Raw genomic sequence first — 24,914 nt, 5'->3', positions numbered from 1 at the left:
GAAATGCCTGGATAAAAGGCATTTAAGATTTTGTACCTGAAATAATCAACTCTGCACCTGTCACCTTGTATGTCCCAATCCCAGTACCTTTCTGATGATCCACTGCATCAATCCCATGTAGTAGAACATGGACGTCACAGTGCTGAAGAAAACCACAATTGGCAAGACCTGGGGATGGGGGAACAGAGTTAGTTATGGGTCAGTGGTGACCCCAATAATATTGCAGGTTTACTGTTAGGTCTCCTCTCTGCCTCCTGTCTCCATCAGAGACACCATAACAATGCTGGAAATGCCTCTTGAACTGACAACCCTTTTTACCAGGCAGCTTCCCTCTCTAAGTCCCTTATTCTAATTTCTTCTAGATAGGCTTTGAGTGTCAAATTGATTTGACTATGTCCCCTGAAAGTTCAGGTGTTGGAAACTTAATACCCAGATTCATATGTTAATGGCACTTGGAGGTGAGGTTTTGGGAAATAATTAGGATTAGATGAGGGCGTGAAGGTGGGGCCCCCATAGTGGCAGTAGTGGCTTTATTAGAAGAGAAAAGAGATCTGAGAGAGTTCACTTGCCCTAGCTCACCATCTGATGCCTTCTGCCATGTTATGAAGACCAAGAAGGTCCTTATAAATGCCAGCTTGTTGGAATTAGACTGACCCACCTTAAATTTGTACTCTAAATAAACCTTAATTCTTTATAATAATTATCCAGTTTCAGATATTGTTGTAACAGAAGAAAGAAGGCTCAACAAGTATATTTCATAGAAAATGTGACCTCTCCCCTTCTTATTTTATTTTATTTTTAGTTTTAGGTGGACACAATATCTTTATTTTATTTTTATGTGATGTTGAGGATCAAACCCAGTGCCTCATGCACGCCAGGTGAGCACTCTACCACTGAGCCACAACCTCAGCTCCGACCTACCCCATTCTATGATGAGGTTTTCTTAGAGAAAAAATACTATTTGGGTGGGGGAATTTTGATAGCTAGAGCCACAAACTGAAGGCCACTGGCAAATATTCTCATTGTCCTGATATTAAAAAGACATGAGCTTCATCACTAATTAGCATAGTAACCTGGGTCAAGATGAATCGTGAGGCACTTCAGATCCTTATTTGTAGCAGCTGTGCGGTTCAGATAATTCATGGTTGATACTTACACACGGTGCCTCCCATGGAGTATGCATTAATTCTTTTAGCTTTAGAAATAAAAATTATTTTACATATAGATTTTTGAATCACTAAAGTGACGACACTTTGAAGACCAGGTTAGTCCTGTGTTAAAGAAGGATGTAACTGGCTAGATCCTATTTCTCTGTTGCTCTTTTGGAACCTGCAGCCTGTGTTTCTACAGGGAGCAGTTTCCACCTACATAGACCACACATAGCTGTGGGCCAGGTCTCTACTCAGCCCCACTCCACCTCAACAATTCCCCACTATTCCCCCAGCTAAATGGCCAGATGATCTGCTACCAGAGACACAGAATGACCAAGGACAATATGTACAAGATCTAATTTAGAAAAAATCTATTAATAATATATACTAAAAGACATTTTGTGCCAGTATCAGAGCTCACTATGAGCCTCTTATTAGTTTTAATGGGTAGGCAGAACTTTCCTGAAAGCCTGAAGGAGTTAAAGGGGCTCATCCAGGGATTCTGAGTTGGCAGGAAAGCAGAAAGGCCACTGCCCTGGGGCAAGAGAGGAACAGACAAGGTCTGAAGCACCCTTATTATCTGTATAGCAAGTTACTCCTTCCTGTGGTTTTATTCTTTTTCCAAATCTCAATTCACTTCACGATATAAGCATCTTTCTATCTCACTCTATAAATGCTTGACCCTTCTCAGATAAGGCTTAGTTATCTCAACACCAGAGCATCATATCAGCAGCTTTAGAAAAGATTCAGACCTTGATCTGATCATTATACATTTATACATGTATTAAAATGTCACACCCCATGAATATGGACAATTATTATGTGTCAATAAAAAATTAGAAGTAGGGCTGGGGATATAGCTCAGTTGGTAGAGTGCTTGCCTCGCATGCACAAGGCCCTGGGTTCAATCCCCAGCACCACCAAAAAATTAATAAATAAAATAAATAAAAATTAAAAGTATATTTTAAAAATCCAGTGTGGGGTGCAGTGGCATACACCTGTAATCCCAGCTACTCAGGAGGCTGAGTCAAGAAGATGGCAAGTTCAAAGCCAGCCTCAGCAACTTATTAAGGCCTTAAGCAACTAGTGAGATCCTATTTCAAAATAAAAATGAAAAGAACTGGAGATGTACTCAGTGGTTAAGTGGTTAAGTGCCCCTGAGTTCAATCCTGGGTACAAAAAAAAAAAAAAAAAAAAAGATCCAGCATAAAAATTTGCCTAACTGAAGCTGGAGTAATTTAGAGGAAAATTTGGAATCTCTAAGGGAGAAAATGTATGAACATTAACACCACAAGAGAGAAAGCTGAAGAAAAGCCCAAATATAGATTTCTCACTCAGTATTTGCAGGGACTTGCCAGAAGAGGGTGAATTTTCTGGTGCTTGAGGGAACCCCAAGAGGGAATTTACTGTGGGGAACTGACTGTGCCTAGGCAGAGGCCAGGTTGCCTCTCTGTTGATTAGCAGAAGGCTCATCCATCAAGATTGCTTCAGCAAAGGTTGTACAGAAGGAAAGATGAAAAAGGTGTAGCCTGGGGATGGCTCTGGAAGAACATGGGTTAATGTGCTTGAGCAGCTGTCCCAAACTGCCTGGGACTGAGGAGTGCAGAGTGCAGAACCATTACCTGGAAGCTATTGGGGGCCATATGCCCATTCATTGCCGAGTGCATAAAGTTCTTTCTCCTGAATCTGAAGTTCAAGATACTATTACCCCATAGGATTCTTCATAAATACCTCAGCCAAGACCACCCCCCCAACTCCCAACATTTGTATATTTGTGACTTCCTCTGGATATTTCCCTTAATGCTATACAGAAGTAACCTGGTGAAATGAGTGCAATCCTCTGACTTCAGATAACACTGCAAATGCAAAAGTCTGGTGATGTGTTGCATACCTAAAACAAGCCCAGCAATTATATACCTGGTGTTTGGTCAGATTGTTCAGATAGAACATCTACAAAGATTGAGAAGCTACTGACAAGAGAGGGATTGCATGGAAAAAGTTTGGATTTACCTTAAATGCAAAGAAGTGGTCTGTGTATTTTTCACCAAAGACAAATCTAGCACCAGCGACAGTGTAATCCAGAAAAATCTGATTTGAGAAAGAAAAAGACATCATTAAAACCACTGAAATGGTCGTTACAAGCCATCGTAGCACTAGGCTCTGCAGAGGATGAGAACCATGTCCAATGAATGGCATAGAGCTGTATTTTTAAATTATGTCTGCATAAAGGTTTTCTGTCATGTCTGACATTAAGTCTGACTCTAGGATGCTAAAGAACAAGCTGAGTGTGGTAATTTGCTCTAGCAAGCCAGAGATAGTACACAGGTGCCACTTGTTACTACTGGATGCAAAGGAAGCTCATTTCTCTGTTTAGAAACCAGCTTATAAGGGTGACATCCCTATGGGCAAGGTGATGGGGGAACAGGGATAGGGGATGGATGCAGTAGATAATATAGGTAAGGACAGCAGTAATTATAATTAACTAGACAGATTAATGTATTCCACACAAACAGGTATTTGTCTGATTCACACTATGGAATTAAAATCTGGGTCAAATATTACAGACTTATAAACCTATTTCTGAGATGCCTCAAGGATTACATCCAAATGTTAAAAGCATCTTAAATGTAAAGTATTCTTTTCAAACACTTACCTGAATTTGTGTGCCCAACCAATTGAAAGCAATATATCCAGAATTAGTCCTTAGAATGAACAGTCCAAGAAGAAATTGTAACCCAATTCCCCAAAAGACAGGTCTCCAGTAAACCTATGCAGAATGACAGAGATATTATCTTATTAGAAAGTTAATGCTGACTTTAGCATAAACATCAAAAGAATCACTGATTTCTTCTTTGGGAGGCCTGAGGAGCCATGAGCAGAGGGTCTTTTGATAGAAACATAGCTTCAAAAGCTTAAGATTGCATTTCCTCTCCTTAAACCTGGGTTTCAAGTCTTTAGTGCTGGTGAATAACCACTAAGTTCTGATAAGTAACTTAGACACAAAGAGTAGTCTAAGAAGTGTCATTAAAGGAGGAAGGACCTGGCTGTTCTAGTCTTACTGTAAGTATTAGACAAATATAATTACTTCTCCTGCCTGGAAAATTGAAAGGCAGAACATGATTTCTCAGTGTGTCTGAGGCTTGTAGATCTGACAATTTTATAAGTGAATTAAATGAAATTCTACCCTATTGAGGGGCTCTTATTTCACTATAAAAGACCTGTAATGCAGATGCAGGATGTACACCAGAAATGGGCAATCATCTATTTTCATTTTTTGATGGGGAAATGAGGTCTGAAAAGACCTATGGGAGCAAAGGCCCAGTCAGTGGAGATGCTTACCCAAACAGGGCAAGTGATTTGGATCATATCAGGTGAACTTGGCCTCAGATTAATGCTTTTTCCTCGGGTCAATCTTTTAGTCAGAAAATTCTTCCAGGGCTTGCCATCATGATTCATATGTGAGAGCTTCTAGGTCTCAGAATTCTTGCCCATTTCATGAGTTACAGGCTGACAGACAAGGATGAGGATTGGATTCAATTGGGGGAAAAACTGTATAAGGACAATTTTTTTTTTTTTTTGAGTATAAAAGCCTGAATTGCAAATGGAACATTGATAAAGTGCAGGATCAAGTACAAACTATTAAGTAATTTGTAGTCTTGGAAAACTGAGATCAAAATGAATGTGATTTTCTCCGTATGTATGTTGGATAGAGGCAGGGTGTACATGAGTAGAAATAGGATTTGACAAGGAGAGAATGTCCCACTGGTTGTGTAACTGGAAATTACTGAGAATGGATTGAGATAGTAATAGATAGTACTTTGAAAGTTCCAGAAGGAGAGCAATTTAACCACTTAAATTACAGAAAATTAAGAAAAATATTGAATAGATAAATACTTTTATGATCATTATTTTGATCATATTTTTCACCTGGGTAGGGAAAACAAAACAAAACAAAATCTCCAACCAATTTCATACTTACTCTGGTTGGGTACTTGGAAAATATAAACAACAGGATAATGTACATTATGAGTCCACCAAAGGACACCAGCTGCTGTTGGCCCAATTTGGCGGTGTCGAGGATCAGCCAGAAGATAATTCCTAGGATCAATAAGCTCCAAATCACCCTAAGAAAACAAAAGGTAGGTGTTGGGATCATTTGTTGTGCTAACTTGAGGCTTAAACTAACATATTTAAAAATGCAGACAAAAGTAACATACCCTGGCACCAGGAAGCTACACTTTCACATATTGTATCAGAGTCTTTTTGGTTGTGGCTAAAATGGCAAACAGCCCCAAAATTAAACAGTGTGCCCCCCTCATTCTGCAACTCAGGCCCTTTACCAGCTCACAGATACACAAAGGGATCAGAGAGAAGAAAGGACATTTGGAGAGGAAGGTCTGGCTATTTCTTTAAGATAGCTATCCGGATTCTCTCTACCTTGTCTTTGGGGATAGGTAAGATGTTAGCTTTGTCCCTCTAATGGAGAATTTGAAAGGTGTCCTCTGCAGCTGGGGGGGGGACCTCAACAGAGCTAAATTGGATGTTAGGCTGGGTTCTGACTCCCTGGGGAGTCTAATGGGCATGACAAGGCTGATTCACTGCTTTGATGGCAGAACCAGAAAGGCTGTTTGCTATGTTGGGACTGCACAATCCTGATTTATTAGGCCAAGGATGTATGAAGTTTCTTGTTAGAATCCTTGGGGGGTCTCTATGGAGAGAGAGGTCCTGGGAACAACCCAGTAGGGCCACCTGGAAGGAGAGGAGATCCTCTAAAGAAAAGTTGAAGGAAAAGCCTATAGTGGTCACTGAAGGAAGTGCGTCCTAGAGGAGAGTGGGCTTTGGCAATTCATAAGGCCCTTCCTCCAAGGAGAAGGGTCTCCTGCCCAGAGCAGGAAGCCACCTCCCTGAGTTGGAACTGTCCTGGCCTGATCCCTAGATTTGAGGTTGGTAGAGAAGCAGAAAACAAGGAGAAAAGAGAAACACAAGCCAAATCTGGGATGGTAAGATAGAATCTTGGCTGCGTTCCTAGTTTTCATTATTGTATGGGCTGGGACAGCTTCATATTAAAAATACTTCTGGGGTTGGGATTGTGGCTTAGCGGTAGAGTGCTCGCCTGGCATGTGCAAGGCCCTGGGTTCAATCCTCAGAACCATGTAAAAATAAGTAAATTTAAAATAAAAAGGTATTGTGTCCAACTACAACTAAAAAATAAATATTAAAAAAATACTTCTGTAACCACTGGATTATTAACTAAGAGTGGGCAAAAGGGTCATGAGGTTTTGGCATTTAATACAAAATATGGGATAGATAGTTCCAATTGAATAAAATGGAAAGAATGATGGATGAAAAAATTGTTGTATTTTGGTTACAATCTGTAGGTCATGATTTTAACATGTTGGTTAGACAAAAAGTCAGAAAATAGTTGTCCTTGATATCAAGGCAATTTTTAAAACCCCAATTTTTAGGTAGCAAAAGCCAATGAAAGACATTAGAGAAAATGAAAGCCTAATTGAAAAATTATTGGAAGTGTAATAAGGAAATGTAAATAGAGAGATACCAGTTGACCTAAATTAACCAGAAATAGATTAAAAAAGAAAGGTTTATGCTTATCATAACATTTACAGTAGCAAAAAATTTCTGGATGTAGTAGTGCATGCCTATAATCCCAGTGACCCAAAGGCTGAGGCAGAAGGATCACAAGTTTGATCACTAAGCCTTGGCAACTACTTGGCAATCTACTCTGGTAGATTCAGTAGGTGAGCTATTATCAGAATATTAAAAAATTAAATGAGCTGTGGATGGAACTCTGTGGTAGAGCACCAGAGCATCCCCTGGGTTCAATCCCCAGTAAATAAGATAAATAAGTTGTATTAGGAATATGTATAACTTGTGGGGCTGGGGCCTTAGCTCAGTGTGTACAAAGCCCTGGGTTCCATCTCTAGTGCCACAAAAGCAAATAAGGAAACAAACATCCGCCACCCCCCAAAATAACTTGCATAAGAAAATGGTGTGACAGGGGTGTAGTTCAGTGGAAGAGCACCTGCCTATTATGTACAAGACCCTGGGTTTGATTCCCAATACTGCAAACAAAACAAAACAAACAAAAACCTATATTCGTCATTTTGTATTTAAGAATAAAATCTTTAAACAGGTACTGAGATTAGATTTCATGTTGCTGTTCCCTGACCCATGCCAGGACAGATCTTACTAATTGACCCTGAGGCCATGCTATTGAAAAGTGCTAGGAAGACCTAATGCCATTGGTGCAATGACTAAAACCTGTGCTATCTTATACTCTTAACCACTTTTTGATATGTAGGTTTCTCTAATGCAGTACTTGAAAGATTATTAAATTAAGGTTTTTTGGGCCACATTTTATCATTCAGTATAACTTGAAATTAAGGCTACTGATTGTAGGGATGCTTGAACACATTTCAAATGAGTTATCACCTCATCTAGGCCTTGATTTCCTATTTGTAAAATGAAGGCGTCATAATGGATTGCTCCCAAGGTTTGTTTCTAGCTTCAATATCCCATAAATGAGGAAGCAATTTTAGAACAAATTTTTGGAACTGTGTTGAAAAAGAATAATATCTCTCTCAATTGCAATAAGAGAAGCAATTGCATTTACCACTTCAGCCAGAACCAGTGCCTGTTCAGCAGCATTCTGCCTGGGGATATGATCTCATCAATTCGATGTTCATATTTGGCCATCAAGTGATCCCAGACAACGAAGAAGATGGCAGCCACGGTGATCCCAAAAAGAGGAAGCGCTCTGTGAAAATTCAGCACACAGGCTGCAATCACCAAAGCCAGGTAACCTGTCCAGGAGGCAAACACAGACTATGACCATCACTGAAGCCGGCCTGGCCCCAGCCTCCAGCCTTAATCTGGCGAAGGGTAGGTTTAATCAAGAACCCATTGAATGCAGGGTGCTTTAACGTGGGTACTGGCTCCTCTGGGGGAGGTTATTATTAACTTATTTATTTCAAAACAAATCCCTACTATTCGTACCATGAAGACTAGGAGGAAATGTGGCAGGGGCTTCCTCTTCCCTTTTGCCCTTCTACCTGTCCCTAATCCTTTGGCTAAAGAGAAGCTCTACCTAGATGTTAGACAACTCCCTCAATGAAGAGGACTGTCCAGACTGCAGCCTCACTGCTTCCTTCCCTCCCTCAAAACCCCCTGGTGCCCAGAAACCAAGAAAGATACAACCTTGAGGACCTAGGCCTTCTGGTTTCCTCAGGGCTGGCCTTGAATAAACCTGATTTCTTTCTGCCAACACTCATCTCTCCAATATTAGTACCCAGTGAGAGGCAGCCCAGATACTTGATTCTGGTCATAGGAAGGGTATTATTTATTTTCTTACAGACTTTAATTCTTGAATCCTGATGCTCAACGATTTAGCTTTTCTCTTTTTACTCTCCCCCCGCCCCCATTCAGACTCAGTAGGTGAGCTACTATCAGAAAAAGTTTAAGTATTAAAGCAACACTGGACAGAGAGGTATTGGTTTTCTAGGTTTGCAGCTTAGAATTGGCCTAAGCTTGAGTAGGGAAATAAACCTACCAACAATCTCTAAGTGCTACAGTATTTCTAAGGAAAAGAGTGGGAGCAATGACTAGAGCAGGCTTTTGAAGAAGCAGATTCTCAGATGAGAATAAGGTCCCTGTTTTTAAAGGTCAGCAAGCTACAGTCTGCTGGTCTGCTCCTTGTTTTTGTAGGTGGCAAGTACAAATACATTGTTTGCTTGTATTTGTAGTCTATACATAAAGTTTTATTGAAACAGAGCTATGTTTGTTTAAATATTGTCTGCCTGTTTTTATTTATTTTTAACCACAATGGCAGAGTTGCATTGTTTTGATAGTATGTATAATATATCACCAAGCCTAAAGTACAACCTGCTAAAGGGAAAGATTATCAACTCTGCTGTTTCCTGTTTCAGCTCTCTGAGAACCAGTGACACTTGTGACACTGGTGGTACAGCAATCTTGGATTAATGTCTATAGTTTTGAGTGGGATCATTTACATTTTGTAGACAGAGTGTTCTTATTTATTTATTTATTTATTGGTACTTGGAATTGAACTCAAGGTGCTCTACTGCTGAGCTATATCTCTAGCATTTTTACTTTTTATTTTGAGCCTTGCTTGACCTTGTTATTTTGCTTGCTAGAATTGCAGGTGCGGTGCCACTGCCCCAGCAGGAGTGTTCTTTAAAATGGGATATGGAGGGAGTAAAAGCAGGAGATATTCTGGTTCTGCCTTCAGGCAAGAGGAGTGGGCTAGCTGGCTCCAGGCTCTACATCCTGTATTCACGTGCTACAAGTAGGTTTTTGTTTTGTGACCATCACTGTGTCTGCCAGTTACTCTAGTTTTTCCAGATTTGCATTAACCAATGCACCTCTCCAAATCCATATCACAATGACAAAGTCTTTGTGAGCCCCCAGAGCAGGGTAGGTGCTAAAGTTTGAATGTTTTCCCTAAAGTTAACAACTTAATGCCCAAATTCATATGTTAATAGTTAGGATTAGATGAAGTCTGATAGTGGGGCCCCCTCGTGACATTAGTGGTTTTATAAAAAGAAGAACAGAGAACCAGGCTAGCATGCATACTCTGTGTCAAATTAGGGTTCCTTTTGCCACATTATGGTGCACAAAGAAGGTCCTTGCCAATGTTAGTATCTTGACATTGGACTTCAAGCCTCTGGAACTGTGAGCTAAATACACCTCTATTCTTTATAAATGACCTATTCTATTGTATAAAATGGTATTTCTATTGCTTTTTGGTATTTACCTGCCAGTAAAATGCCCCAAATGATGTATCGAATAGTGGTTTTGTGTTTTTTATAAAAATCATAAACTGTATCGTACTTCCTTTCCAAATACCTGGAACACAAAAGCAAAAAGGCAGAGAGAAGTAAACATGAAATAAACCGTGATGCTAAGGCTAGATTAATCTTTATAAAGCAAGCAAGAAAACAACAAACATTCACAAGGCATATGTCTCACAAAATAGAAATGGGAAATTTATTTCATTTTAGACGAAAATCAGCCATGGGTTGGATTAATCTTCACAGAATTGAGTGTGCCAAACCCTGACGAATTAGATGTGGAAAACATGTTCCTGGGAACAAAGCAGGGAAGATGAGTAACTAACTAAAAGCTGAGATACCCCATATTTCACTGCAGAATTGTTGCCACCACAGTAACATATATTCATGAGAACTCTGTGCAACTTAATCTTGTACCAAAGACAACTTAGTAATAAATCATTTGTAAGTAATAGCAGCACAATTTCTTTTAAAAGCTTCATGTAACAATTGTACCACACTTTTTTTGCAAAAAATTTTCACATAAAATCTGAAGATTATGTGGTGAAATATGGTAAATCATGAGAGTCCTTCTGAATAGGAAGTATCAGAATAGATCAGTCATAATGATGGGTATTATTGCATGTTACTCTCATTGTTATGTATGTGTGAATATGAGTACTGAGCATTAGAAATGCCTTGGAAGATCTTGGGTGAATAAAAGTAGAATAAAGACCATGTTTTTCATGATCTATTTTAGGAAAAGCTAATAATATCCACCCTCAGTTGTGGATATGGTGTTTTTTAAAAAAAGAATCAGTGACAGAAAGTGACATTTAATAGGGTACATCTGTCTGTTGTAGGTTGACTTTATTTTTAATTGTAGGGGATGTGTGTTGTTCATTATAGCAACCTGACTCCACAGAGCAGAGTGGTTGGAGAAACACACTTATGTTATTTTGTTTATCTAGGTTGAATAATTTCCAAATGCCTGGTGGTTATTTCAGTACCAATAACACAGTGAAACCTGAGTATATCTGACCATGAGAATTTCTCAGCTCCTTCTGGGTCAAAATCTCATTAAGTAAAATAAAGGATGAAATTCAGCTCAGTTTTTAGTGGTTAATATTCTTGATGGTTTATATGTGACAAGACTTTCCAACCCTAATTCTGACTGATTCCATTATACCTTCGTATATATAAAAATCATATTCCTCAAACCCAGCAAGGTGGCACATCCCTGTAATTCCAGCAACTCAGGAGACTGAGACAAGAGGATCATAATTTTGAGACCCGTCTCAGCAACTTAGCGAGACCCTCAGCAACTTAGCAAGACAATTTTTCAAAATAAACAATTAAAAGGGATGGGATGTAGCTCATGGTAAAGTGCCCCTGGGTTTAATTCCCATTATAGGGAAAAATATTCTTTCAGAGATGTAGAATTTTAAATCAAATTTATGTGGGATTTCCAAAATGGATAAATATTATAGTGTTATCATAAGAGTACCAGACAATCTTGGACTAGGGATCAAAGGCTGAAATTCCAAGTTAGTTCTGTTTTTCTCTGGCTGATTGACCTTAGGTAGGTCACTTTTCTGAGCTTTTTTCCTGGTCCCAAAATTAAAGGTAATAATCTTGCCTCTCCTACATTATGGTAGGAAACTTGGGATACAAGGTAAGAGCAACAGTTGTTGAGATTTAAAGTGGATTGAGTTTTGAGAAATCGATTGTTATTGATTGACATTGAGAAGATAAATTAACTACTTTTGTATGGACTAGAGCGATTAGATGGTAATTTGCACCTTTAATTAGAAGACTGTCCTGGGTGAATTTAAATCTAGATATTGGGTTCCCAGAACATCAGCCCTCTGAATTGACTACCTCGATCCTCCTAGAGCTCCATTAATTTTTCTGAAAATGGTGTTGGGTGGGTGGAGATGGGAGTGGTGACAGTTTCTAATAAATCATAACAAGTGTTAAAATTTAGAAGGGGATAAAACAAAGGGACTTATACAAATAGGAGCCCAGGCATCATTATTCCCTGGTTTAAACGCTCTACCCTTTCTGATGTGTGTCCTGGTCATCCTCCATGTCTTCTTCTTCTTCTTTCCTTAGAGAATCCTGCTCAATGTTGACCAGCTCTTCACCCTGGAAATCATTAGAGCTGAGATGAAATTAAAAAAAAATACTAGGCATTATGGACTGTGTCTCCTTTGCTCAGAATTGTGACCAAGAATTTCCAATAGGTCTTTTTAAATTTTTATGCAAGAAAATGGCTCCTATTATCTACTGCATAGACATTTTTTCCTCCTATAATTATGAGAAATTCAGGATCACACCTATCTCTCCCTTTTCTCCCAGAGGAGCCGTTGGCATTCTTTCCTTATGGGAACAGGCTCATCTTTCTGCTTTTTCTCCTGTCTCTACTGTAATTATTCAACACCAGTTCTGTTTTCAAGCAAGTGTTAAATGAAGTTTAATACCAGAGGCTGCATAAATCTCCCTTTATACTATACCAGCTCCAGTTTCCAAAGGACTGAGACCAAAACTACTTTTATTTTTCTGGCAAGCTCACTGCTTGGTCTGCAGAGGTGAATCCTAGCTCAGCATCTTCAAGAGATGACAAACCAATGTTCCCTTGGGACATAACATCCTTCTATCATTTGGTTGAAGGGGAATATTAATATTTCCCTTACCCAGCAAGGCCTGCTCTAATTAGTGGAATGCAGTATATATTTGAGCCATCTTTCGTGGACACTCTTTCTAGGTACAGTCTGAGCTCTCAAATATCCACAAACCATCTTATTCCCAGGAAGGCACAGAAGGTTTTTTCCCCTTTCCCATTCTGCAATAATGTCTCATTTGATAGGTCTGGCTGTTGTAACCAACAGCATGGAAGCTTGCGGTGAGGGGTATACAGATGTGGAAACAATTTTGAACATGCACCAAGAGATAGGGTGTCAAATTTCAGCTTTTGTCATGTGTTATAACCACTGTGGCCTCTGATTCTCTGTACTTTATATTATAAATTGTTAGCATGCTTCTGAAAAGAATGAATCTTCAATGATCACATAGCTCTGCTGGGCGAGGTGATGCAAACCTATAATCCCAGTGACCTTGGAGGCTAGTGCAGGATCACAAGTTCAAGGCAGACCTGGGTAACTTAAACCCTGTCTCAAAATTAAAAACAAAAACAAAATGGAATGAGGTTGCAGCTTAGTAGTAGAGTATCTCTGGGTTCAGGCCCCAGGAATATAAAGAAAGAAAGAAAAAGGTCCCATCAGTCCTCTAATGCCAAATTCTGCTATACTTCTGATTCAGATTACCTCATTTTGTGGGATGGCTAACAATTGTCAGATGGTTGTTATTTTCTTGCAGTGACAGTGTCCCAAGTTATCTACTCTTTATGCAAAGCCCAGCATTAGTATCCTTTTCTCTTTTTTCAATACTTTCTTATCTTTTTAAAAACACAACACCAAAACCCCCTTGACCCCTACAATCATAGGGCATCTGCCCTGCACCTTCCCTACCTGCAAAGAGTTGTCCCTTCCCTGTCTGGCCACTGCAAAGGGTTGCTTTTACCTTTCATGACCACTTCCCTACTTCCTGTTCACTGCAGAACCACTGTGATTATGTTTCTACTGACCAGCTTCTGCCAAAGTCAAATAGGGCCCACTTTGCCAAATCCAGTAGCTATTCCTCAGTCTTCACATTTCTGATTATAGTTGTAAAATAGATAAATAAATTTTTTTAAAAAGTAGACTTTTTAGAGTAGTTTTAGGTTCATGGCAAAACTGAGGTGAAAGTACAGAGATTTTCCATATGTCCTCACACAGCCTCTAGACTATAACATCCTGCACCACAAGTGTATATTTGTTACAACTAATGACGCAGCATTGACACATCGTTGTCACCCAAAGTCCACAGTTTACATTTAAATTCACTTTTAGCGTTGTGCAACTAACATATACTCACCATGGTAGCTTCGTGCAGAATCGCTTCATTGCTCTAAAAATGCTCCTATTCATCCTTCTCTTCTCCCCAACTCCTATAAACCATTAATCTTTTTACTGTCTCCATAGTTTTGTCTTTTCTAGAATGCCTTATATTTAGGATGGTACAGTATGTAGCCATTTCAGATTGGCTTCCTTCACTCAGTAACATGCATTTAAGATCCCTCCAGTTCTCTTCATTGTTTGATAGTTTTTTCCTAGTGCTGAAAAACATTTTGTTGTCTCAATGTACCACATTTATTTATCCTTTCCTACTGAAGGACGTCTGCTTACATGTTTTGGCAATTATGAATAAAGCTGTTATAAATGTCTGTGTGCAAGTTTTTATGTGGACTTAAGTAGTTTTCTTTTTTGCTTATGGAAGAATAATTAGCGGCACAAACACTTTTTACAATGTTTTACATTGCTACCTAATAAAAGGGATAGTATAATCTTAATATAGATGACTGAATGTGACTTTTTTTTTTTTTGCCATAAAAACATTCTAAGTTCCAATAGGCATTGATTCCTTTTTTCCTTGGATTTTTTCTCTAAATTTTATTGCTGGGGATAGAACCCAGGATCTCAAGTATGCTAGGCAAGCATTCTACGATTAAGCTGCATCCCCAGCTCTGCTACCATGGTGATGAGTCTCTCAACCACCGTCCAGCTCTACCTGTTTGGTGTTTCCTTGCTCCCGGCTTTGTACAACTCGACTCCTAATTGAGCTGTTTCCGGATATGTCCTGGTTTTCAAGAAGTTCTTCATTCTAAGAAAAAGGTACAGAGTACAAAAATAAAAGGTCAAAGCTCCAACACAAATATTGTTCCATAAATGACACCTAGAAGAATTCTGAAGGATGAGATGAGGAAATATTTGGTGTTCGGATGAAGCATCTGATTTAAGAAATTGCGCCTGAATCAGGCTCAAAAACACAGGTGATTTTTGTTTTGTTTTGTTCTGATAGGAAAGATCTGTGTGTTCCAGGTTGAAGAAAAGGAAGAAGGACAAGTGCTCTCATTTAGGACAGATAATGTCCTAATGAGCAGAGCTGGACCGGGGACAGGGGGGCAGGTTTCCACTCTCTACCACCCACATTACACAGGCTTTGGACTTACAAAGGGAAATAAGATGTGGTAAACCACAGGCCAAATAGTTTTATTCTTAGATGTTGGATTTACGGGATGCTAATGTTTTGTGTGGTTTAAAGTAATGGCTGGGAATTGTTAGAATTTTAATTCTTGGTAACTTTGCCTTTAGTGGAGACGCAGAATAAAGGCAATCTTACTCTTTTTTCATGTACCATTTATAAAAACACCTTTAATAAACCAATATATATTACTTTTTGGAATTCAAGAAGAATACTTGAATTTATTTTTAGCAGCTGATATTTTAGCACTTTAACTTTTCAAATTAATCAGAAGTCTCCTCTAACACATTTATGAAGATTAATCCTGTTTATGTTAAACCTAATTTACTCACTTTTAACTGTTAACTTTGGGCTACCCATGAAAACCAAGATATCAGACAAGTGGAGTTAATAGTAGAAGCCATCTTTTCTGCTGAGGAAAAATCTTAGAAACAATGGATATTACATCCTGAACGTTTTATAGAAACCAACACTCTATTAATTGCCTGACCATCTAGAGAAATTTATGGGTTGAATTGAACATTTTTTTTAAACTATTTTTGAAATTATACATGACAGTAGAATGTATTTTGACATATCCTATATACATAGAGTATAACTTTCCATGTTTGTGGTTGTACATGATGTGGAGTTAACACTGGTCATGTATTCATATAAGAACATAGGAAAATTATGTCCAATTCATTCCACTGTCTTTCTTATTCTCATACCCCCGCCCCCTTATTTCACTTTGTCTAATCCAGTGAACTTCTATTCTTCCCTCCCCCTGCTGCTTATTGTGAGTTAGCATTCCCATGTCAGAGAGAACTTCAGCCTTTGTTTTTTTGGGATTGGCTTATTTCACTTAGCATGATAGTCTCCATTTCCATCCACTTACTGTCAAATGCCATAATTTCATTCTTTATTGCTGACTAACATTCCATTATGTATATGTACCACATTTGCTTAATTTATTCATCTGTTGAAGGGCTCCTAGGTTTGTTCCATAGCTTAGCTATTGTGAATTGAGCTGCTATAAACATTGATGTGGCTATATCACTATCATTTGCTAATTTTAAATCCTTTGGGCATATGCTGAGGAGTGGCATAACAGTGTCAAATTGTGGTTCCATTCTAAATTTTCTTAGGAATCTCCATACTGCTTTCCAGAGGGGTTGCACTAGTTTTCAGTCCCACCAGCAATGTGTGAGTGTGCCTTTTCCTCCCACATCCTCACCAACATTTATTGTTACATGTATTCTTGATAATTGCCATTCTAACAGGAGATGAAATCTCAGTGTAGTTTAGTTGCATTTCTCTAATTGCTAGAGATGTTGAATATTTTTTTCATATATTTATTGACCATTTGTCTTTCTTCAGTGAAATACCTGTTCAGTTCCTTTGCCCATTTATTGTTTGACTTATTGGTTTTTTGGTGTTAAGTTTTTTGAGTTCTTTATATATCCTGGAGACTAATGCTCTATCTGAGGTTAAGGGGCAAAGATTTTCTCACTTCTATAGGCTCTCTCTTCACATTCTTGATTGTTTCCTTTGTTGTGAAAAAGCTTTTTAGTTTGATACCACCCCATTTATTGATTCCTAATTTTACTTCTTGTGCTTTAGGACTCTTTTTGAGAAATTCATTTCCTAAGCCGACATGGATGGATATTTGTGCCTACTTTTTCTTCTAGTAGGTACAGGGTCTCTGGCTAAATGCCTAGGTTCTTGATCCACTTTGAGTTAAGTTTTGTGCAGGTTGAGAGATGGGGATCTAATTTCATTTTTCCTACATATGTATTTCCAGTTTCCCCAGCACCATTTGTTGGAGAGGCTACTTTTCTCCAATGTATGATTATGCCTAATATGAGATAACTGTATTTATGTAGGTTTGTCTCTGTGATTCTATTCTGTACCATTGGTCTTTATGTCTGTTTTGGTGCCAATACCATGCTGTTTTTGTTAGTATAGCTCTGTAGTATAGTTTAAGGTCTGGTATTGTGATCCTTCCTGTATCACTTTTCTTGCTAAGGATTGCTTTGGCTATTCTGGGCCTTATATTTTTCCAAGTGAATTTCATGACTGCCTTTTCTATGTCTATGAAGAATGTCATTGGGATTTTAATAGGAATTGCATTAAATCTGTATGGTGCTTTTGGTAGTAAGGCCATTTTGACAGTATTAATTCTGCTTATCCAAGAACATGGGAGATTTGTCCATCTTCTAAGGTCTTCCTCAATTTCTTTCTTTAGTGTTCTGTAGTTTATTTTATAGAAGTCTTTCACCTCTTTTGTTAGATTGATTTCCAAATATTTTCTTTGAGGCTTGGACTTTTTTTTTTTTTTTTAAGATTTTAAGTCATGTGAACCAAAAGGCATTTGGATCTATTCCTTTTTTTTAAAATAAAATTTAATTTATGATTGCTCATTCATCTATGTCAATTTTGGTACCATGTAAATGATATATAGACAAAGACACATATATGGACACAATACCATACATAGGTTTTTATATACATTAAAAATACATTTTTATATAGAGAACACAATGATTTTGAGCTTTCTCTTGAGTAATTGACCTCTGAATAATGACAGTGGGAAAAACAGGGTGCAGAAGAACCTCTCTAGTTAGATAAAACAAGACTATCCAATTGTTTCCTAAAAGTCTCACCTTTGGACATTGATGCACTGAGGGCCAAGCCTTCAACATATGAACTTTTCAGGGACATTCTGGGTCCAAGCCATCACACCTTATAAATGCTTAACAAAATATATTAATGTAGGTGCACAGGATTCTAATGTGAATTCACCTCAAAACTTTGAGCAAAACCATGAGCTCAAAAAAATACAGAAATTAAAAAAAATATGACATGGTCATATTCCTCTAGTAAAGGAGCATGTGGAACATGGAGTGCAATTTTGGATCAGATTAGAGTCAGTCCAGATATTTAAAGAGTGAAGGAGTCTGTGAAATATTCAGATAAAAGTTCTCAAGGTAAAGAAGATTTGAACATGTGGCATTGTCCCATTTTCCTTCCTTATGCCCAACTAAAGAGACTAGAAAAAAGCACAGGAAGATGGGCATCCCTGATATTCCTGAGTCCGTCAGCATTCCTTAGAGCTGACCTGTCAAACTCTCTTGGAGAGGTGACCCCTACAGCTTGGGGCAATGACTGCATTGTCCCAAGGCAGAATGCAGACCTCTTAAGCCTCCTCATATGACCTAAGACCTGGTCTAGCTGGCCTTTCCACATCCCCTCCTTCTATTTCTTCTGTTCTGTAGCATTAAGGAGAAATCTAGCAGAATCTCAGAGTTTAAGAACAGATAAAATAACCATTTATGTCCCATAGTAGCTTGGATTTAAATGTGACACTTTTTCCCCTATCCTGGTCTCAAACTGACTTGGGCCCCTGCTCATGGGGCTTCCATTTTAGATGGGCATTGGGAGTTAAAGAGTAGGGAAAACTGCCATTTTGAGTATCAGAGGCAAAATCTCATACCCAGGACACGTTTGATCATTTTTTCCTTTTGTAAACCATCAGGCCAAGTCAGCCAGAACAGAGACAGATAGTGGTTGATACCTCTGAAGGCTGTTGGGGTCAGACTCAGGACAGGAGACCTTCACAAAGCACCAGGGATCAGCTGCCTTCATTTGTCTCAAGCCTACCTCTGTCCCCCACACCAACTTTCTCCCACAGAAAAGGAACTAAAGCAAGTCAGAACCAACATTCCCAACACTGAGTGAAGGAGGACCAGGCCTGCCCACCCAGCAAGCATGTCACCTGAATCTGAAGTCTGACAGCCACGCTAGTCACTTTTTTTAAGTGGATGGTGTTTAGAGAGAATTTGTCCACTAACGAAAAAAGCACAGAGAAGACAAATGAGAGCTCTCGCGTCCATATTACTCCCCCTTTCATAGATCCCTATACCCTGCAGGCTACAGGCCTCACCAGTTTCCTTCTGGGTTCTTGTCTTGCAAATTTGCAGAATAAAATCCATGGACAATGGAAAAAGGGAAGAGCGAACAGAGTATCAAGAATCAGAGGTTGAGAACAGAGTTTCAGAAAAGGCTGAATGGAGAAAGCAACCAGAAAAGAATTGAGGTAACTGAAGATAACCAATAACCAATGATAACTGACGGAAACTGGTAAGAACCAGGTGGAAACACCCAGTGTTATGGAGCTGGGGCCTTCTGAGAAACTAAGGCACCACAAAGAGCCCCTCTTCAAACCCTGATTCTTACACTCAAGTCAGAAGGATTTCAGACATGTTGCTCAGAGTGACAGAATGAGCTTTTTGTAGGGACAGAAAAAGGGAAAGGGGACAAGGGAGGGAGTAGGTCTTCAGAGAGGAGAGGGACAATGTACCTTTCCTGTACTCCAGTTTTATTAGAGATCCTTGAGAAGTTTCCAAAGAGTTCAGCCTGGGTCCACCTCTTGACTTTTGACCAACAGCAGGGTGACATCAGACTTTCAAGTCACCACTGCCATGGCAATTCTAGGTCACCTTGGCCATGCTGACCAGTTCTTACAGATTTTCTTAGGAGGAACTATTCTTATCTCCAGAGTTTCAGGATCTGGTTACAAAAGTCTCCTGGGTTTCTCCCATTGACATTTATCTTGCAGATAACATTTCTCCTGCAGATAACAGGTAGTTTGCTAAGGAATGTGACATATCCTGTCCACTTAGGCCAGTCAGGGCTGCAGGTAAATTGCTTCTTGGAAAAGAAAGGATTTTGAGGTCAGCACAGTGGGCCCATTTTATGGACTTATTCTCTTAGTCATGTGTTCTCTCCATCTCATCTATCTGTACCCTAACATGATAGCAGACACTAACAAAGTTTTGTTGAATTAATGGAACTATGATGGTTTTAATGTCCTGCTTCTAGAGCAGTGCAATACTTTTGGTTGCCTGGTATAAAATACAGAGAAAGAAAAATAAATATATTTAGTATGGGAAGGCAACAAAATGTTGCTAAGTGCCAGAGTTGACTTATAGGTACTGAAGGCCTCATTTTCCTACTCTCCTACTTTAGTGAGCTTTTTGTCACTGTCACCAAAACATCTGACCTAAACAACGTAATAGAGGAAAGATTTATTTTGGCTACGGTTTCAGAGACTTCAGTCCATGGATGGTTGGCTCTACTGTTTTGAGCCTGCGGTGAGGCAGAACATGGTGGAAAGGAGTGGCAGAAGAAAGCTGTCCACCCATGGCAGCCAAAAAGCAGAGAAAGTCAGGGAGAAAGGAGCCAGGGACAAAGTATATCCCCAAGAGTACACTCCTGGTGACTTGCTTCCTCCAGGGATGCCCCACCTGCCTACAGGTCCCAGCCAGTAGTCCATTCAAATTATTAATCCATCAAAGTAATCCACTGACAAGGTTATAGCTGTGATGATCCAACTATTTCCTAAAAGCTTCACCTTTGGACATTGATATACTGTGGGCCAAGCCTTCAACATATGAACTTTTCAGGGACATTCCAGGTCCAAACCATCACACCTTACGAATGCTTAAATTTTCTAGAATATCAAGTTGCCTGAGTTGCTGGGAAAACAACACAGGTCACTAAGGGATAGTACTTAGGGTCCCTAATTACATGTGTGACACTCTGTAGGTTACATCTTCCCAAGCCTCAGCTCTTTACTCCTAGGACACGGGACACTGCTTTCTATTTGGTGTTCTTAGTCCCTTCCAGAATCCCTACATTTTCTGGCTCCCTTAGGACCCTTAGTTTCTTGATGCTGATTATTACTGCCACCTGGTGGCACTATATGGAACTCCATTTGTGGAATGTGGATCTTTCCCCTTAGGTTAAAGAAGGTGGAAGGGGTATGGGGGTGTGTTCTAAGGGGACAGAGTGAGGGTTCCTATTTATAGTGAAAGGAGTATCTCTGGATGAATTTTTAATTGTGTAATGGGATTATTTCTACTCCCAGCAGAGTACAGGTCTTGGCCTTTTTGAATTTTCAAGAGGAACAATGTCTCCCACTTGAGCATTTACAACAGAAATAGTGGGGTTATTGTGGGTGTTGATTGGTGACTGGAAAGTGACCAATTAGATACAGAATATTTTTTTCTTCAAATCAGAGCCATGGGGCCATAATAGAGGGCTTATAATGACTTCTTAGTCCTTTGTTTCTTTCCATTTATTTAGCAATTCAGATTACCTAGGTACCTTTGTGTCCCCAACACCTACAGCCATGACTTCTCAGGGAAAAATCTATCACTCTACTGAATGGGTGAGAAAGTCGTAGGAGTTGTACGACTCTAGGCAGTGTACAACATCCCTGTTTAATTTCTCTAGTTTTAGTTTCTAGGTGTGCTAAAGGGGATGGTCCTGGGTTAGGTTCCCTTTTAAGGGCAGATCCTTGTAGCCAGCAACACATTGTGTCTGGGGTTTGTTTCTCTTTGATCTTGTTCTTTTTATGCTTCTAGAATGACTACAGGTTTATGGTGGTTTTTATAGGCAGGTGGACAGGAGTCTAAAACTTTATTTTTGGTACTGGATATTTTCCACTGAGCTATAACCCCAGCCATTTTTGTTTTTTATTTGAAGATAGGGTCTTGCTAAATTGCTGAGGCTGGCCTTGAACTTTTGATCCTTCTGGCTCAGTCTCCTGAACTGCTGGGATTACAGGCATATAACCCTGTGCCTGGTGACAATTACCTTTTATACCAAGTTCTTCTTTTCATTGAGTTTCAAAATAATATCATAACTCATAGAAAACTAGAAACTACTAAAATCACCCCCCCCCCCCAAACCCAGCAGTGGTATCCCCTTCCAAAGAATTTTAGCTGATACACGGATACCAAGCTCTCCTTGAAACTAGGTTGATAAAAAGGGTACCCTAGTGGGGAAACTCAGGGAATGTTCCCTAAGGAATGGCTGGCAGGTGCTCCTGATCCCTTTTGTATTTTTCTCCATCTTGCTGCCTGATGTGTGAATGGTTCCATGCAGGCCATGGCTACAGGTCCCATCCCAGAGATGTCAGAGTGATGAGTTGGAGGAACACGGTCTCTGAAAACCTTAAGGAGCATGCTCATTCCAGCTCTGCCTTACCTACCTCCTGAGATGAAACTAACTTCTCCCCAGTTACTTCTGGCTTTTGCTTTTACTTTGCCTGAATGATATAGTAGTTATGTACTAGGTGATGACACTGCATTCAGCCCTCTGCATTTGATCCTCACAAAGGGTCTGTGAGGCAGATTCTGTGATCTTAACTTTTACAAATGAAGAAACTGAAGTCAAAGATAGGTAAATCATTTGACTTGGGTTGTACAGTCAGAAATAGCTGAGGTAGGATGTGAGCCCAGACTGTCTATCCCCAATCCATATGGTACCTGTTAAAGACTGACCCTTTGGGCTTTACAAATATGGAAAGACATAGAAGTATACCTGTGGATTCAATTCCTTTTGGTTCTCTTTAAATTCAGAAAACTTGATTTGAATTCAAGATGCTAAAATGCAAGACTAGAGCTGGGCTTGGTAGAGCACCCCAGGGTTTAATCCCCAGTACTGCTAAAATCCATCAATCAATAATACAAGAGTAGAAATAATAGAAGTGTTCAAAGTACCAGAAATTACAGCTTCTCTAACTGTGTTCCGGCTCTGGTGATCATTTCTCAAACCAGAATAGTGGCCTTCCCCACACTACACACTTCAAATATCAATGGTTGTCATTCTCTGTTCTTTCCCTCCCACTGTGCTCTGATTGCAGGACATGGCTTCCGTTTTTCAGTTCTTGTGGCCAGGACTCCATGTCACTATGCCAGGGGACCTTTTCTTCTTTCCAGGATTTGCTCTAATCAGGTAGCTCTGACTGTATGAGTGGTCATGCTAAGGAGGTGCATTCCGGCTTCCAGACCTTAGGCAAGAAATGAAAACCTCAACCAGCTAGGAGATATTCATCCTGCCCTTTCGTAGGATGTCAGTCACTTAAGTTTATGAACATGTAAATGGTCCAAGAGTCAAATGCGATGCTGGTGAGGACTCCTAAGGAGTTGTTTTTAAGATCTTTAAATGATTCTGGAACCTGAGTGAGTTCTGTGATGTGTTCGATAATCTAACTTGACTGGAAGGCTTTATACTGTCAGATCAGATTTAGATTCTTGATCAAAGCTGATTATTTTCTTTCAATTAATATCTACTATTTACCAATTTCAGACTTCTCTTTATACCTTTAAAACAATTCTAGAAGCAGTCAATATAGTATATTCTGAGAAGTAATCACTCCTTAAATACTATGAATATTAAGGTCCCAATGCCTGGGACAAAAATGGGACTTTTGTTACTGGCAGCTATGTCAGAGAATCTGTCTGGATCACAGCTGGCTGATTGTTCAACTGCATAAGAAATAAGCAAACAATGAAAAACGGATAATGAAATCCATGCAGTTTGATCACATGGGGGAGAATCATTTAGATGGTTTATCCATTGGTTTTACAGAAGCAGTTACAATTTACAGAAATGAAAGTCAGGAGATATACATATATAAATTAAGCTAGGCTATGTTAGCCAGAGAGCATGTTCTCCCCACCCCGGTGTGGGGGGGGTAGTTTTCTAACTTTTTAGTTTCCATTCTTGGTGTGAAGAAATCTGGACTGTAAGTTGAAAAGCTGGATACTCTGTCCCATGTTCTCCGCTGAATACTATATGTCTATGCAACCCAGTGTGAGGCATAGAGGTGCTGATAACTGTTTTTGAATGAACAGAAAGATATTCCTAGAGCTTTCTGAGCTTTTGAGTAGTGGTTAAAACAATGCCTACCATTGAGTACAGACCAAATAGTATATGCTATGAGTTGTCTCCTCCAAAACTCTCATTGAAATTTAACTCACATTATGAGATTTCCCTTATAAGAGGTGGGACTAGGTACATCATTAAGAGATGACTAGATGTCTGAATTCAGAGTTTAATAATGAGTTAATGGGATTAATGAATTAATGAGTTATTTTGGGAACGAGTCGACATAAAAGCCAGTTTGATTAGACCTCTCCTGAGCTCCCTGTCTCTCATCATGTGGTGCCCTGCACTGCCTCAGAACTGCCAATAAGAAGGCCATGTGCAGCCCCTTGACCTTGGACAAGAACTGAGAGCCTCAATAAACCTCTTTTCTTTATAACTTACCTAGGATATGGTATTGTGAGATTAGCAACAGAAAACAGACTAAGACAACTTTCCTTTCCCTGCTTCTCCAAGTATGTTCCCTGATGTCCAAGCTCTAAGTGCCCAAATGAAAGTGTCAGAAATACACACCCAATTTCTGTTGTTTTTCTGAGCTTCTGCAAGTGATCTAACCTTTCTGTAATTATTTTTCTAAATATGGAATAGGACCAGAATAGAGCAACTGCCTCAAATGGTAAACTTAAAATTCCAAAATGCAATACAAATAAGTTGTAGCAAGTGGACCTTACGTAAGCCTTAGGACTGCTGTTTCTTTGAATGTTTAATAAATGATCTGTATTAATCAGTGTCATGTTGTGATGCAGACCTTGGGTTCCGTGGTCGTACCTGGGTTCAACTCAGCTTACTTTCTTGAGGCGGCATGCCCCATTGTGTGGGAATGGCAATGATGCCTACCTACTGGGCTGTGCAGCTTGTTCAATGCTGCGTAGTCAGTGCTCATGAACTTTTGAATTAAATTTATGATTTAGTTGGCTTCTTACTTTTTTGCTTTGGAGCATTTATAGTCATGTTGTCTTCTACCATTAAAATTTAAAGCTGGGTGTGGAGGTACATGCCTGTAATCCCAGCAGCTTGGGAAGCTGAAGCAGGAAGATCAAGAGTTCAAAGTCAGCCTCAGGAAAAGTGAGGTGCTAAGCAACTCAGTGAGACCGTG

General features: G+C 39.4%; 1 protein-coding gene and 1 non-coding gene across 4 annotated transcripts in view; one reads left to right on the top strand and one right to left on the bottom strand.

Moving 5' to 3' along the window:
• The window catches only part of LOC139701555 (solute carrier family 28 member 3-like), a 94,800-nt gene that overhangs the window by 18,806 nt on the left and 51,080 nt on the right, over positions 1-24,914 (bottom strand). For all 3 annotated transcript variants that reach the window (XM_071600530.1, XM_071600529.1, XM_071600528.1), the window contains 8 exons: positions 14,627-14,719; positions 12,018-12,106; positions 9,943-10,034; positions 7,783-7,972; positions 5,131-5,275; positions 3,805-3,918; positions 3,162-3,239; positions 88-168 (listed from right to left, as the gene is read on the bottom strand). In XM_071600530.1, the coding sequence (XP_071456631.1) occupies positions 88-168; positions 3,162-3,239; positions 3,805-3,918; positions 5,131-5,275; positions 7,783-7,972; positions 9,943-10,034; positions 12,018-12,106; positions 14,627-14,719 (882 nt within the window). The remainder of the gene's footprint in view (positions 1-87; positions 169-3,161; positions 3,240-3,804; positions 3,919-5,130; positions 5,276-7,782; positions 7,973-9,942; positions 10,035-12,017; positions 12,107-14,626; positions 14,720-24,914) is intronic.
• Trnaa-cgc (transfer RNA alanine (anticodon CGC)) lies at positions 2,002-2,074 on the top strand. Its single transcript has one exon. It is a non-coding gene; the product is annotated as a tRNA-Ala (tRNA).

Source organism: Marmota flaviventris, chromosome 13 (assembly GCF_047511675.1).
Source record: "Marmota flaviventris isolate mMarFla1 chromosome 13, mMarFla1.hap1, whole genome shotgun sequence".
Lineage (NCBI taxonomy): Eukaryota > Metazoa > Chordata > Mammalia > Rodentia > Sciuridae > Marmota > Marmota flaviventris.
The sequence above is the reverse complement of the archived record's forward strand: the minus strand, read 5'-3'. Positions and strand labels throughout refer to the sequence as shown.